Raw genomic sequence first — 15,064 nt, forward strand, 5'->3', positions numbered from 1 at the left:
GGTACTAAGTGTGAGTGTAAGTGTGAGTGTGTGTGTAAGTGTGTGAGTGTGTGTGGTACTAAGTGTGAGTGTGTGAGTAAGTGTGTGGTGTGTGAGTGGTAAGAGTGTGTGTGTGGTACTAAGTGTGTGCGAGTAGTTTATTACAAAGCCGTCTTTGCCAAACTCCGCCCTCCCTCACTTCCTTCCTCCCTCCCATAACTCCACTTCAGCAGCAACAGCCGCAACAGCTTCATCAGCAGCAGCAGCATCAGCGGACGCGTCACAGTCATCATCATCAGCAGCCGCAGCAGCAAACTCATTCAACCAGGAAGCCAGAAACTCCCAACAACAACATCATCAGCAGCAGGAGCAGAGTCACCATCATCATCAGCAGCAGCAAGAGCAGAGTCATCAGCAGCAGCAGCAGGAGGAGGAGGAGAGTAATCATCATCGGCAGCAGCAGCAGCAGCAGGAGCCTTTTTCAACTTCATCACAACACTTCCAGCAGCAGCAGCTTCGTCAGTAGCGACTTCGTCTCCATCACCGTTCTCAGGTCCAACAGCTGCACCACCATCACCAGCAGCAGCAGCAGCAGTCGCCAGCTTCATCGGCATCTTCATTTCCGTCGGCAACAGCGCAAACAGTGGGCTCGGCATCGCCGCGCTCCCACCCACAATCGCCTCCCTCCCTCCTCCTGCTGCTGCTGCCGCTGCCCGAGTCTCCATCGGATTCCAGACAACGCCACCCGGCCTCTGCCGAACGCTCCCGGCGAGAGGAGAACTCACAGCAGCAGCGGTAGCACGACCATCGTGAGCAGCCGTGGTGACCACCTCCAGCACCACGCCTCGCTCTGTCTTCACGACGTCTCAACCCAGCGAGAAGGCGACGTAGTTCCGACGTTTGGGGAAGGAGGTCTACTCGAGGAGCGCCTTCACCCAGCCAGCCCCACCTCGCCTCCCATGTCAGGTGCTGCACGTTCTGTACTCACGCTGCCGCTTGCCGTGTCGGTACTGCGACGAGTAACGCGCTTACCGGTTATCTGCCCACCGCTTGCCTGCCTACCGCTCACCTTATTAGAGACCAACTCGGACCTTATTGGTCACCCCGTGGCCCTTATCTCAATGTTCATCCTACAAAGTGCCATCGCAAGGGAGAAACACAAATAAATAGACAACACGTTGTTGTTGTTGTCGTTGCCCGTATTGAAACGGCTGTACGCCGAATGGTCCTGAAAACTGAGTCTCCCTGTAGGACTCGGTGTGGTGACGCCTCGCTGCTGAGTCTCGAGACGCGTTGGCAGGAGGACACTTCGCCTGCGTTCAGATGTTTGGCCAACCCTCGTGTGCGCGTGTGTCGGTATCGACCAGAACCACGACGCACTCGTCAGCAACACCGTGCGTGGCCGTATTTAAGAGGCGGCGTTTCGGGCAATGGCCCTCTGCGTGCATAGCACGTAGCACCCGTTGACATCGTGGGGATGATGGATGATCTCAGATAGGATTTGATCGTCACTACTGTGCCGTGGTTATGTTCACCACCGTGATTATTACCGTCATCATCATCACTACCCTGGTTGCCACGGTCATCATGATTACCATCACTGATTACCATCACAATTATCATGACCATGATTGTATTCATCACCACGATTATCATCATTGTCGCCACCATGATTATCATCAACATGATCACATAAAATACTCATCACCACGATGATCACCATGATTATTATCATCATCACAATGATGATCACCATAATTTTTTTTTTACGATCACCATCATCAATATCAACGTGATCATCACCATGATCATGGCCGTCATCCATCGCCACCATCGGTGTCATCATGAACCCCCCATCATCACGTCCAGTCCACTGAGCTCCACCAGGCGCGTTTGTCGCGGTTGAGTGGAGATAATAATTCAACACGGTGTAGGTTTTCGTGACCCAATAATTTTCACGATACAAAGTTTTCCTGTGGGTTACACAGATCGCGTAAATGTGAATGTGTCGTACACCCACCGCCACCCGACGCAGCCAATTAGCAAGATGTGTCACGTCAACGAAACGTTCCAATTTTCCGTTGTAAACGTGATGCGTGCGTGTGGTTGCTCTTCAACACGCGACTGGCGAGCCGAACTCATCACAAGTTGGCACGTTCTGCTCACGGGACAAACCCTACCGATGATGGGGCTGCGCCGCGTGAAGGTGCGTTCACGACACATTTACGCTCGCCCAACAAAAGCCGCCGATCGCGAGCGGAATTCCCGTCGGAGCTGACGTGGCCGGTGAGAGCGACCACCCTCCGTCACGTCCCTGGAACGTGAACACGGCAAGATGCGCTCACCGCCGTCAAACACCGTGCCCGATAAGCACGCACGTGAACTCTACAACCCATCGCGAGAGCCGAATTGTCGTTCTCTTAAGTCTCCGAGCGAGAGACCTGTGGGTGTGGTGAAAATAATCTCGGAGAACCACCACGGCGACCATGGTGATGATGTTCGTTTGCTGCTGCTGCGTTGGCAGCGGTGGTGGGCGAGCGGTGCGCAGGCAAAGTAAGTCGTCACGTGACGCCGCGTGCGTGGCCTCCAAAGGGGGCACAAACGTTATCGTATAATAGGCGACGTTTCGGGCAATGGCCCTTCACGAGTTGAGTTTATTTCTTCTTCCGTCAACTCTGTAAATGGGGGACGTTTCGGAGCAGAGAAGGCGCGCGTGTGCGTAAATGGTACACAAGTCGGCCAAAAGTGTGACAATCGTGTTGTTGTTGTTAATGTCAGAAAAACATCAACAACAACAACACACCGATTGTATGAATGAAGTGATGCGGTCCAATCGCTTTGGCACAACCTGGCAGTGATGCCTCCTCCTCTTCTTGTCCGTGCTCACCTGGGAGACCACACATTCACATTCATCCGCTGTGGAGAAAACAAGATCGCGGATAATAGGATGGGATGTGTTTTTGCCTGAGAGCTTCCTTTTATCTGTGAAATGTTTTCGGTTAATAGGAGTACACGAGGTAATTTCATTCATAATTCATTGCTGGGGAATAGGGGGCTGAAAGTAAAACCTCGAATAAGAGGATGTGATCCATAATAAAGGTTTTTGGGTTAGATCGCGTAAATATATAAATGTGTCGTTAAACCCGCCACAACCCGACACAGCCAATTAAAAAGGTTTCTCGCGTGAACAGAACGTGCCAATTCGTTACTAGTGCAGCAACACCGGTGTGTCGGAGAGTACACCCACCAAATGTACAATTCGAGTACGACGTTTTGCCTGTAATTACAATGAGCATCATCAGGCGACAGCCAGAGATGTGGAGAAATCCTAATTGGCTGTGCCGGGTGGTGGCGTGTTTAGCGGCACATTTAAATTCACGCCATCTAACCCAAACACCTCTACGATGGATAATATTGGTCGCAAAAGCCCTGAAACGTGCTAAAGAGGATGTGAATTTGCCAAGTGGGCTCTTCCTGATATCCGTGAACAAAATGCGGACGATAAAAAAAAAATCGTGCATCGGAAACATCGGCAGCGAAATCCTCGGCGTGTCACGAGGAAACGTCCTTCCGCAATTCAGGCTTAGGAAATCTCCGCGGTTGTAGCGGGCGCTTTCGCGGGCGGGGGTCATAGGTCGCGCGAATAAGAGGGGGTGCCCTTGTGTTTTACCGGTGGTGAGATGTTAACTACATCGCCTGGTATACAGGAAGTCGTGGGTTCGATTCTGACCCTGACGTCTGCTTCATATTTGGAGTTTGAATGTTTTCCCCGTCTCCGGCTCTTCTGGGTTTTCCCTCCACATGTAGAATCGATATGCGTTGAGACTATTTGACTGTTCGAATTTTCCACGTGACGATAAGCCACTTTGTTGGGTTATAATTTGTGTGGCAGCCGGTCACTTTTGAAAAAGAGCTGTATAACTCAGTGGGCCTTACCTGGTAAAACTAAAATATATTATTTTAGTTATGCCCGCTCTCTCCATGGGCTTTAAGGGTCTCACACTCGTACATCTGGGCAATGGCGGCTATGCTACACATGGCCGCTACGCTACACATGGCCGCTACGCTACACATGGCCGCTACGCTACACATGGCCGCTACGATACACATGGCGGCTACGCTACGCATGGCGGCTACGCTACACATGGCGGCTACGCTACGCATGGCGGCTACGCTACGCATGGCCGCTACGCTACACATGGCGGCTACGCTACACATGGCCGCTACGCTACACATGGCGGCTACGCTACACATGGCGGCTACGCTACACATGGCGGCTACGCTACACATGGCGGCTACGCTACGCATGGCCGCTACGCTACGCATGGCGGCTACGCTACGCATGGCGGCTACGCTACGCATGGCGGCTACGCTACGCATGGCCGCTACGCTACGCATGGCGGCTATGCTACGCATGGCGGCTATGCTACACATGGCCGCTATGCTACACATGGCGGCTACGCTACACATGGCCGCTATGCTACACATGGCCGCTACGCATGGCCGCCTGCAATCCAACACTCTGTGGAGGAAGCAGCAGCAGCGGTGGATCACCGCACATAGATGTTGTGACATTCACTTCCCGCGGGCGTCCAGGAGGAGCCGTAGCCCTGGCTCGTCCAGGAGAAGGCGCGACAGCGAGCGGACTAATCGCCGTGTGTTTCCATCTGTACGTGGGGGAGGGGGGGGATAGAGCGTTGTCCCCTCGCGCAATGCTCTGGTTTCTTCTGTCCCACTTGTACAACAAACACGACTCGTCATTAATTAGCAAAAAAAGCATCTTACAAATAAAACCCCAATGTAGCGGCGGCGGCAGCAGCAGCAGGACCCTCCTGGCAAGAGTCCTGCGACTCGGCGTAGCCCTCGTGGACAGACGAGTACATTTGGAGAGAAAAAAAATGGTAGCGGAGAGATTTTAAATTGAGTCCCCTTGAGAACCCCCAGATTTTACCTCTGAACACAACAGGTCAACAAACATTGCGCCCCACCATGTATGAGGAAGTGCAAAGTGGAAAATGTAGTTATTTTTGGGGCTTTTTGAGGTAAATCCGTAGACCAATCTCGTATATTTTTTGCCAACATTCAACTCTCTAACCACGTGGCTGGACAACTCGGGGCAACTGTAGTGGAACTGTCGTGTGTTTTAGGCCCGTTGCAAATCCGCTGGGTATGTATTTTAAATCGTGAATCTCTACGTTTGAACGTTACGGCTCTTAGACCCCACGCGTCCAGCAGGGCGTGACAAACGGTGGCCGAGCCAGCTCAAGCCTCCCGTACACCACGTGACTTCGGCGTAGCCACCCCCACTCTGAGCCCCTCCCCTTTCCCTGTCGCCGCCCACTGTGAAAACAGACCCCGCTCCTCATGCAGCAGCGGCAGCAGCGTTGAGGCCCTCACGCTGCCTCTTCCTCTCTCTCTCTCCTCATTCCTCCTGACCCGTTTCTCCGTCCCTACTCCATCCTCCCCACGGTTATTCCCAATCCATTCTCTTCTCTCTCCCGTTCCCCCTCTCTCTTATCCCAGGCACCGCACCGCCAACCTCCGGCTAGCACGTGGCTGGCTGCGTACGGTCGCGAAAGAAGTTCGTGCGCACAAGGCAGGGGCAGTTGTTCTAGACCCAGTGTCGGTTTCCGCCTGGGGCGAGAGGGCGAGAGGGTGAAAGAGGGTGAGAGGGCGAGTGAGAGAGTGAGAGGGTGGGAGAGTGAAAGTGTTAGAGAGTGAGAGAGAGGGTAAGAGGGAGAGTGGGCGAGAGGGCGAGTGAGAGTGAAAGGGCGAGAGGGTGGGGGAGTGAGAGGGTGAGAGAGCGACGGGGGGGGGGGGGTGCCTCTTCTCGCTCCAGGGTCGTCCGTGGCGCGCGCCGAGAGCCCCCCACGCACTCCGTGATGAGAGCCCCCCACGCACTCCGTGATGAGAGCCCCCCACGCACTCCGTGATGAGAGCCCCCCACGCACTCCGTGATGAGAGCCCCCCACGCACTCCGTGATGAGAGCCCCCCACGCACTCCGTGATGAGAGCCCCCCACGCACTCCGTGATGAGAGCCCCCCACGCACTCCGTGATGAGAGCCCCCCACGCACTCCGTGCTGAGAGCCCCCCGACGCGGAGCGCGCGCGGGGTTCGTGAGGCCATGGGAGCCAGACGTGGGGGAGGGGGGTCTCCTGTGGGGTGGGGAGTTTTTATTTTGCAGACTCGCCGTTCTCACGCGCGGCGTATCAGCAAGGCCGTCGTGACACAGCACACGCAGCACCACCACGACGGCGCGCGTGTGTGTGTGTGGACGTGGCCTTAAAGTGCACCTAGCTTGGCACAAGCGCCGTGGCGAATGGCGGCTGTTGTTGTTGTTGCTGCACATGTTTACCGCCCTGCGCGACGTGCCGCTGGAGATGGCCACGGAGCTTGATTCGAGTGGCTCGGTCGGGTGGTGGAGGGCACAGCCGAAGATTGGCATCGCACGAGGATCCACCGGCAGACGCGACCAGTTGAACGACTCATTACGACGAGTCACAGCATCGGTCGTGACGGCGCGGGCTTACGCACACGCCCGAGGCTGTTTTAGCGGCACGTTTATCACTCGAGTGCAAGAATCCACAATGAACCAAACATCGTCAAATAACCCAGTCGTCATTTAAACACAACATACGAACACTTTTGAACATTCCCCAAACTAACAACTTGGGCGACGTGAGAGAGTGCGTGGCCCGAAGCGTTATCCATGGTGGTGCTGCTGGTGGTGCTGCTGGTGGTGCTGCTGGTGGTGCTGGTGGTGCTGGTGGTGCTGGTGGTGGTGCTGCTGCTTGTGCTGGTGGTGCTGGTGGCGGTGCTGGTGGTGGTGCTGGTGGTGCTGGTGGTGCTGGTGGTGCTGGTGGTGCTGGTGGTGGTGGTGCTGGTGGTGCTGGTGGTGGTGGTGGTGCTGGTGGTGCTGCTGGTGGTGCTGGTGGTGGTGCTGGTGGTGCTGCTGCTGGTGCTGGTGGTGGTGCTGCTGCTGGTGCTGCTGCTGGTGGTGGTGCTGGTGGTGGTGCTGGTGGTGGTGCTGGTGGTGGTGCTGGTGGTGGTGCTGCACCGCCACCGTTGTTGATGTCCGGGCCGAACCTAGGCCACGTTTCCAATCACCGCCGTGTGCCCACCGTCGGTGCACCGACCCGATTTGTGTTTCGTCTTCACGGCGACGACGGCGGCGATGTCCCCTTGCTCGCTTCCCGCCGCCGTGGCGCAGAGTTCGCTCCTCGCTCTCGGCGGGAGTGCGAGAGGGAGCGAGAATGACTCAGAGGAGTGAGGAGGAACCAGACGAGCGGATGGGCAACAGCCAAGCCCCTTGCGGTGACGAGCCCGTGCCAAATATCTCCCCCCACCCCCTAAGCTCTCCCCCCTCTCTCACTCTCTATCTATACACGCGTGGCATTGTGTGTGTGTGTGAAGGGGTTATCGACGAGTTAATTAATGGGGAAGCGGAGGGGGGGGGGTAACCGGAGCCACCCACGTGTGCCAGGGGGTGTTGGTCAGGGTCGAACTCTGCACGCGTGGGGGTCGGGGTCACCCCCGCTTGCTGTCCCGCCTCACGGGAGGGGCGCGGAGTTCAGAGTTCGCCGCTGTGCGGCCGCCACGCTCAGCCGCCACCACCACCGCCGCTGCGGCCGCGGCAGCCGCGTGATGCCTTGGGGGGGGGGGGGGGGGGAGCCACCGTCCGCCTCCGTTTCCCGATTCCCAGGACGAGGGGTGCGGTGCTGCCACCATGACCTTGCCCCTGCTGCTGCTGTTGTTGTTGTCGTGGTCACGGTTATCGCGGCCGGGCGTCGCTTTACGCATAATGGGACACGGGGGCATCGTGGGACACGGGGACGGCGTGGGACACGGGGACGGCGTGGGACACGGGGGCGGCGTGGGACACGGGGGCGGCGTGGGACACGGGGCGGCGTGGGACACGGGGGCGGCGTGGGACACGGGGGCGGCGTGCGACACGGGGGCGGCGTGGGACACGGGGGCGGCGTGGGACACGGGGGCGGCGTGGGACACGGGGACGGCGTGGGACACGGGGGCGGCGTGGGACACGGGGGCGGCGTGGGACACGGGGGCGGCGTGGGACACGGGGGCGGCGTGCGACACGGGGGCGGCGTGGGACACGGGGACACGGGGGCGGCGTGGGACACGGGGGCGGCGTGGGACACGGGGGCGGCGTGGGACACGGGGGCGGCGTGGGACACGGGGGCGGCGTGGGACACGCGGGCAGCGTGGGACACGGGGACACGGGGGCGGCGTGGTACACGGGGGCGGCGTGGGACACTGGCCCTGCCTGCTGGGGCGAGCTGCTAGGCGAGTCCCGCGTGGACTTCGCCGTCATTTGTGCGGTGGCGGCGGCGGCACGCGGAGTGGCCGGGGGGGGGGGAGAGCCACTCGGTGCTCGTGAGCGAAGGGCCCCAATCCAATCGCGCGCGGTCCGTGCCGCGTGCCGCGTTATGCGGGGCGCGCTGCTGCTCCTTGTTTGTCCGCGTTGTTGTTGTGCGTTTGTTGTGTTGTCGTGTTGTGTCTGTGTTGTTGTCGTGTTGTGTGTCTGTGTTGTTGTCGTGTTGTTGTGCGTCTGTGTTGTGTTGTGCGTCTGTTGTGTTGTCGTGTTGTTGTTGTGCGTCTGTGTTGTTGTGTTGTCGTGTTGTTGTTGTGTTGTGCGTCTGTTGCTGCGTTGTTGATGGTGGCGGTGATAATGAGGAAATAGATTCATTGTGCAGTGTTTGTGTATATATATTTGAATCGATCAAAATTTGATTCGTATTCTCCGAATGCACGGATGTTGGACGACTTTCGCACCGCACGTAGCCACCCGTGCTAATCGGGGGTGCGATCTGAAAGCCGTTTAAGCATGTTACACAGCACGCACACGCGTGTGCTGTGCACGTGACCGTCACGGTGGCGGCCTGAGCTGGACGTGGAAATTCCACATTCCCGTGGCGAGGCGCCAGCCTGCCCTTAATTACGGCAGCATTGACGGCTGTTGACTCTCTGCTACATTCTCGAGAAACTGGTCCCTGATTTATCGCCCCTGGGATAGCGACGATGATGCATTTCATAACGCTACTGATGGTGGGCATGGTGGCGATACAACTGAGGATATACTGATGATGATGATGGTGCTAATTATAATGAATTGATAACGCTGTGTTACTGATGTTGGAAACCACTTTGAGTTTACTCATCGTCACCCATCATCCCTCCCGGGGGGTCGATAAAATGAGTGCCACTTTGTGGGGAAGTCCTACGGAAGTTGTTCGTCCTACGGATGGACCTGCCCCTGCCATAAGAATGTGGATTTTCCACCACTGGTTCTGCAGGGATATGAATAGCCGATGAGCACCGATCCCTCAATGCTCTTGTGAGCAAGACGCCACTTATTGACTTTGAACGGATGATGTTGCAACTGGTGCTGCTGCTGCTTCTACTGATGATGATGGTGGCGATGATGATGATGGTGGTTTTAGTTAACGGTGACCTGCATTTGAACTTGGCAGGCCGGGGAATTGCAACACCAGATGTCGATACTCCATTATACTGTGCAGTCTCAGAGCTGCGTGCGTGTTTGTGTCTCTGTTGTGGGGAGCGGTCCTGTAGCTTCGAGCGAACCCGGCGACCCGGTTCGATTCTCGCTCACGGCAAACACCGGTGACGATTATCTGAAGCGGTCCTGGGCCTCCTCTAGGTCGACTCAGCCTCAAATGAGTACCTGGTGCGGTGTGTGGTAAACATCGCCACTGGGGAGACAAAGGCGGTCGGGCGTGGTGCTGGCCACCCACCCCCTCGTGTGCCGTGCCAGCCTTCATAGGTGCTACTCGCTAACAGCACTTGCCCCTACAGTCTGTTCCAGGCTATAGGGGGGTCTTTGTCTGTGCATGTCTGTGTGTAATTTAATCTGCTGCTGCTGTGTGTGTGTGTAACTGTGTCGCTGCTGTGTGTGTGTAGCTGTGTGTGTGTGTGTGGAACTGTGTGTGAGTGTCTAACTGTGTGTGTGTGTCTGTGTGTCTAACTGTGTGTGTGTGTCTGTGTGTCTAACTGTGTGTGTGTGTCTAACTGTGTGTGTGTGTCTGTGTGTGTGTCTAACTGTGTGTGTGTGTGTCTAACTGTGTGTGTGTGTGTCTAACTGTGTGTGTGTGTGTAACTGTGTGTGTGTAACTGTGTCTCTCGTGTGTGAGTGTCTGTGGGGAGCCGATCGTGCTCGCTCGCGGCCAATGACACTGACAGCAAATATCTGAACCGGTCCTGGGCCCTCCTCTAGGTCGACTCAGCCGTAAATGGTGTTGTCAACCCTCGCCATCTCGGCCATCACAGTCGCTGCTCGTCAACATTCTGTGTAGGGGGGTATTTGTCTTTGTGTATGTGTGTAACTCTTTGCACGTGTGTTTATTTAAGTATAACACGTGTCTGTGTAGCATCGACATATTGCAAACTGTACCCACGGTCAATCATTGCGGTGCTGCTGGTGGATATGGATGGCAGCACCCGAGCCGATTTCGTCGCTCCGTCTCCTCCCCGGTGCCTCCTCCCTTCCCTCGGTCGCCGTTCCGTTCCTCGGCTGCCGCTCCGGCATGAGTCTCAAGCGTGGTGCCGCCACTACCACCACCCCAAAACTACCACCACCGCCACCACCACCACCACCCCAAACTACCACCACCACCACTACCACCACCACCCCAAACTACCACCGCCACCACCACTACCACCCCAAAATACCACCACCACCACCCCAAACTACCACCGCCACCCCAAACTACCACCGCCACCACCAGCCGTGCTCATCGGAGGTCTGTGGCTCGGGTTGGGACTGCAGTTTTGAGGTAGGGGCTGGGCTTAGCTCGGGTGCTGGGGGGGGTGAAGGTCAGGGGGGGGGGTGAAGGTCGGGGCTAGGGTTGGGGTGTCAGGGTCAGGGTGAGCGCGCGGGGCTGTGAGTGGGTCACGTGGTGGTTGGGGGTCACCGCGGACTTCCCCCTTCGCGGTGCCGCTGGTTGCCCCCCGCCGAGTGGTGCGGATTATTTATTTATTTATTTTTCTGCGATTATCTCGACGGACCCTCGATGTCAATAAACTCCCTTCCCTCCTCCCTTCCGCCCCGTACGCGTCTGTCGGAGTGGCACGAAGGAGGTGGAGGATGATGAGGTGGAGGATGATGATGATGATGCGGTGGGAGTCGCATTCATGGCCACGTTAGGCGGCGTGCGAGCGAGCAAAGCGAGCAATCTTCAACCGCCAGGGCCGCGTGAACAGGGAGACGGCGAGAGAGACGGAACGACGGGCGCTGGATCTCGAGCGGAGACGCGGTCGCTTCCTCTGGAAGCGCGCGTGCGTGCGTGTGTGCGTGCGTTCACTCCCAAGGCAACATTGGGGGAGCGGTGGCACAATGGTGAGCGCGACTCACGGCCCACACCAGCAACGATTATCTGAATCGGTTCCTTGTTCTCCCCTAGGTCGACTCGGCCTCGAATGAGTACCCGGTGCGATGTGTATACTTTGTTACCGGGGGAGACAAAGGCGGCCGGGCGTGGTGCTGGCCACCCATCCCCTCGTGTGCCGTGCCGGCCTTCGTAGGTGCTCGCCAACAGCACTTGCCCCAACAGCCTGTGAAGGCGAACGGGGATCGTTGTCTTTTGTGTGTTTAGTGTGTCACACACACACTCTGTTTTCTACACGCACAATCAATTACATACACACTGTTACAAATACCCCGTATAGACACAACGGACTGTTGGGTAAAGTAGTCACACGCAACAACAACCGCCATTCGCCACTCAGTGGCGGTGACGTCACCACGACGCTTGTGCCAGGCTATGTGCACGTTGAGGCCACGTGAAGTGTCGAACGCCCGCTGGCAGGAGGTCACGGGACAGACCCAGGTGCCGCAGGACGACTGACTTTCTGTGCTTTAGCCACCCGGCGCTCCGCTCGATGTTATGAGCGTCGTTCCTCCACCCTCCGTTGTTGTTGGAGGGCGACTGCCTCCAACTGCCCGGTAGCGTCCTTCACGAGCCTCCTCCACAGAGGCCGATTTTGACACCGCTAGTACCAGTCATCGGCAAGTCCACTCAGCTCCACGTCCTCTTGTGCCACATCACTCCATCTCTTCTCTAGCCACTGTTCTTTCCTCTAATTATGGTAATAGGTGTGGCGCTGCAGGTTACTTTTTTGCCTGCATCCCTCAAGGGATGTTCATCTTCGGTGGGAGCATAAATAACCACGACTACCACTCCTCGCCTCTGGTTGATGGGAAGGCTAGCCAAAAGTAGCCCGGGGCTTACAGGTTCCCACATCTCACCGCCATGCTCCCACGCCCCCGTCATTCTTTTGTTCCTAAGAAAAGCCACTCCCTGTTGTTTGGCAGTCTCCTGCCCCGAGTAGAGGACTGTCCACCCCTCATGGTAGCAGGAGCCACAGAGATCCAGGTGGTACCGGTCCAACTCCCGACAGAGGAGTCGCAGCCTCTCCTCCGCAGTGAGCATTCAAACATTCCACGTGGCCACCCGTAGTGGTTTTTTGTTGTTTCTGGAGGAGCCCCGAGGGTAAGGATTCAGTCTCCTGGCTCCGCCAAATGGGGTTTAGCCAGGAGACGTCATAGACGCCTGTGCCCCCGGGGCCTCCAGCACAAGCTTAATAGCATTTTAAAATCGTGGTTTCGTGGTAATTAATTGAAGGTGGAGGGGTTACCAACCCCTCGCACCTGTCCAGAGCCCCAATTTGGTCGCTGTGGTAGTTACAGACGCCATGAGGGGAGTGGCCAATCTAAGTTGGCCCTCCCCCCCCCCACGGCACTGCCCACCGCAGCGTTGCCGTCCGGCACCAACGAGGTAGGGGGTTGTTTTTTTCCGGACAGTGGGACACACACACACACACGTAGTCACTCACACTCTCAAGTCGTCACTCACACTCACAATTCGTCACCCACAAGTCGTCACCCACACTCACAAGTAGTCACCCACAAGTCGTCACACTCACACTCACAAGTCGTCACTGACACTCGCCGTTGGGCATGACGAGTTGGACAGTGGCGAACATTCCTGGGACAGAGCGGGGAGCGCGTGGCCCACTGTGGTGCAGAGATGGGACCCCTCCCCCCCATCCCCCTCTTCCCCCACTCCTCCCACGTCCGCCACTACCACCCCCCACCCCCCCATTCCTCCTCCCCCCACTCCACCTGTGTGGCTGGGGAGAACAAGGCACACACCTGTGTGGCTGGCTCACCTGGTTGGGGCGTGTGTTAAGGGGGTGTGTGTGGATGCGTGGATGTCTGTCGAGTGTAGCGGTTAGCGCGCCGCGCTACGAACATCGGCCGCGTCCCCAGTTCGATTCGCGCTCAGGAACAACACCGGTGTCGATTATCTGACCCGGTCCTGGGCCTCCTCTAGGTCGATTCAGCCTCAAATGAGTACCTGGTGTGGTGCGTAAAAACATCGCCACTGGGGAGACAAAGGCGGCCGGGCGTGGTGCTGGCCACCCGTCCTCTCGTGTGCCGTGCTGGCCTTAATAGGTGCTCGCTAACAGCACTTGCCCCAACAGTCTGTTAAGGCTATATGGGGGTTCTTTGTCTTTGCTAGGGGGTGGCTGGATGTGTGTTAGGGGGTGTGTGTGGGCTATTGACCTGGTCAAGGCCTATGATACTATCAGTAGGCCTGGGCTCTGGGATGTTTTTCGTGCTTTCGGAGTCCCTGACCTGCTGCTCACGATCATTAAGGACCTTCATGATGGTGAGCAGGACCGGGTAAAACTACGTGGCCGGGAGTCGGAGCCATTTCCTGTACACCTTGGGGTGCGACAGGGATGCCCTCTGGCTCCCACATTATTTAACATCTATTTCGACCACGTAGTTCGTGAAGCCTTCAATAGCTGTACCGGAGGAATTTCCATCTGGTAGAGATACAATGGGAGGCTGATCGATGCCTGGGTGCGGTCAAGGGATGGCTCCCCATTGCTCAACCATGTTATGTATGCCGATGATCTGGTAATTGCTGCTCACTCGGAGGAGGAGTTTGAGGCGCTGCTGCTGAACCTGGAGCTTGCTACTAAGAGGTGGGGCCTTACCATCAGCCCCACCAAAACTAAGCACCTGCCTGGGTATTTTGTAACATCGGACACTCCACCCCCACAACTCCCAATTGGTGATAGGGCAGTTGTGGAGAGAGTGGAGAGTTTCCCATACCTGGGCAGCATGCTCATGACGGGCTCCGGTTTAACAGAAGAGGTCTCACTCCGAATCAGTCGAGCGGCATTATATTTTCATCGGTTGCGTAACACTGTGTCTGTCGCTCCGCACGAAGCTTCAGGTCTTTTCGGCCACGGTCATTCCCTCCTTCTCTATGCTTGCGAAACGTGGACCCCCCTAATGGAACATCTTCGCCGGTTAGAAACATTTAGGCTGGCCTGCCTACGATCCATCCTGGGTTTAACCATGCTGGGTTGAAAGATCTGGATAAAGTCCCATCAGTGAGCTCCTCCGGCAGGCAAGGTTGCGTTGGCTGGGTCATGTAGCCCGCATGCCCAGCCACCGCATGCCTAAACAGCTTTTGTTCGGCCGGATCGAGGGGACTAAACGGGCGCGGCACGAGCTAGAGAAGAGATGGAGTGATGTGGTACAGGAGGATGTCGATCTGAATGGACTTGCCGATGACTGGTACCAGCGGTGTCAAGATCGGCCTCAGTGGAGGAGGCTCGTGAAGGACGCTGCTGCTTGGCAGTTGGAGGCAGTCGCCCTCCAACAACAACGGAGGGCGGAGAAGCGACGCTCACAACAACGAGCGGAGCGCTGGGTGGCTAAAGCACAGCAAGTTGGCACAGTAGGGGGCACAGGCGGTGCATCAGCCAGTCATCTCGATCATCTCAGTCAGTCAACCCGTGGCATCTGGGTCTGCCCCGTGACCTCCTGCCAGCAGGCGTTCGACACTTCACGTGGCCTCAAGGTGCACACAGCCTGGCACAAGCGTCGTGGGGACGTCACCGCAACTTAGTGGCGAATGGCGGTTGTTGTTGTTGTTGTGTGTTAGCGGATAGTGAGGAGCGGAAGTGCAGCGGTTTAGCGCGCCGCGCTACGAACCGGGCGACCCGAGTTCGATTCCCGCTCACGA

At 57.1% G+C, this 15,064-nt stretch overlaps 1 protein-coding gene across 1 annotated transcript in view; it reads left to right on the forward strand.

The window, feature by feature from the left end:
* The first annotated feature begins 233 nt into the window (after positions 1–233).
* The window catches only part of LOC133354066 (tumor necrosis factor alpha-induced protein 8-like protein 1), a 76,582-nt gene continuing 61,751 nt past the window's right edge, over positions 234–15,064 (forward strand). The window contains exon 1 of the mRNA XM_061570620.1: positions 234–945. Coding sequence (XP_061426604.1) covers positions 939–945 — 7 coding nt within the window. The 5' untranslated portion in view covers positions 234–938. The remainder of the gene's footprint in view (positions 946–15,064) is intronic.

Source organism: Lethenteron reissneri, chromosome 46 (genome assembly GCF_015708825.2).
Source record: "Lethenteron reissneri isolate LAM-NWPU_2019-01 chromosome 46, ASM1570882v1, whole genome shotgun sequence".
NCBI lineage: Eukaryota > Metazoa > Chordata > Hyperoartia > Petromyzontiformes > Petromyzontidae > Lethenteron > Lethenteron reissneri.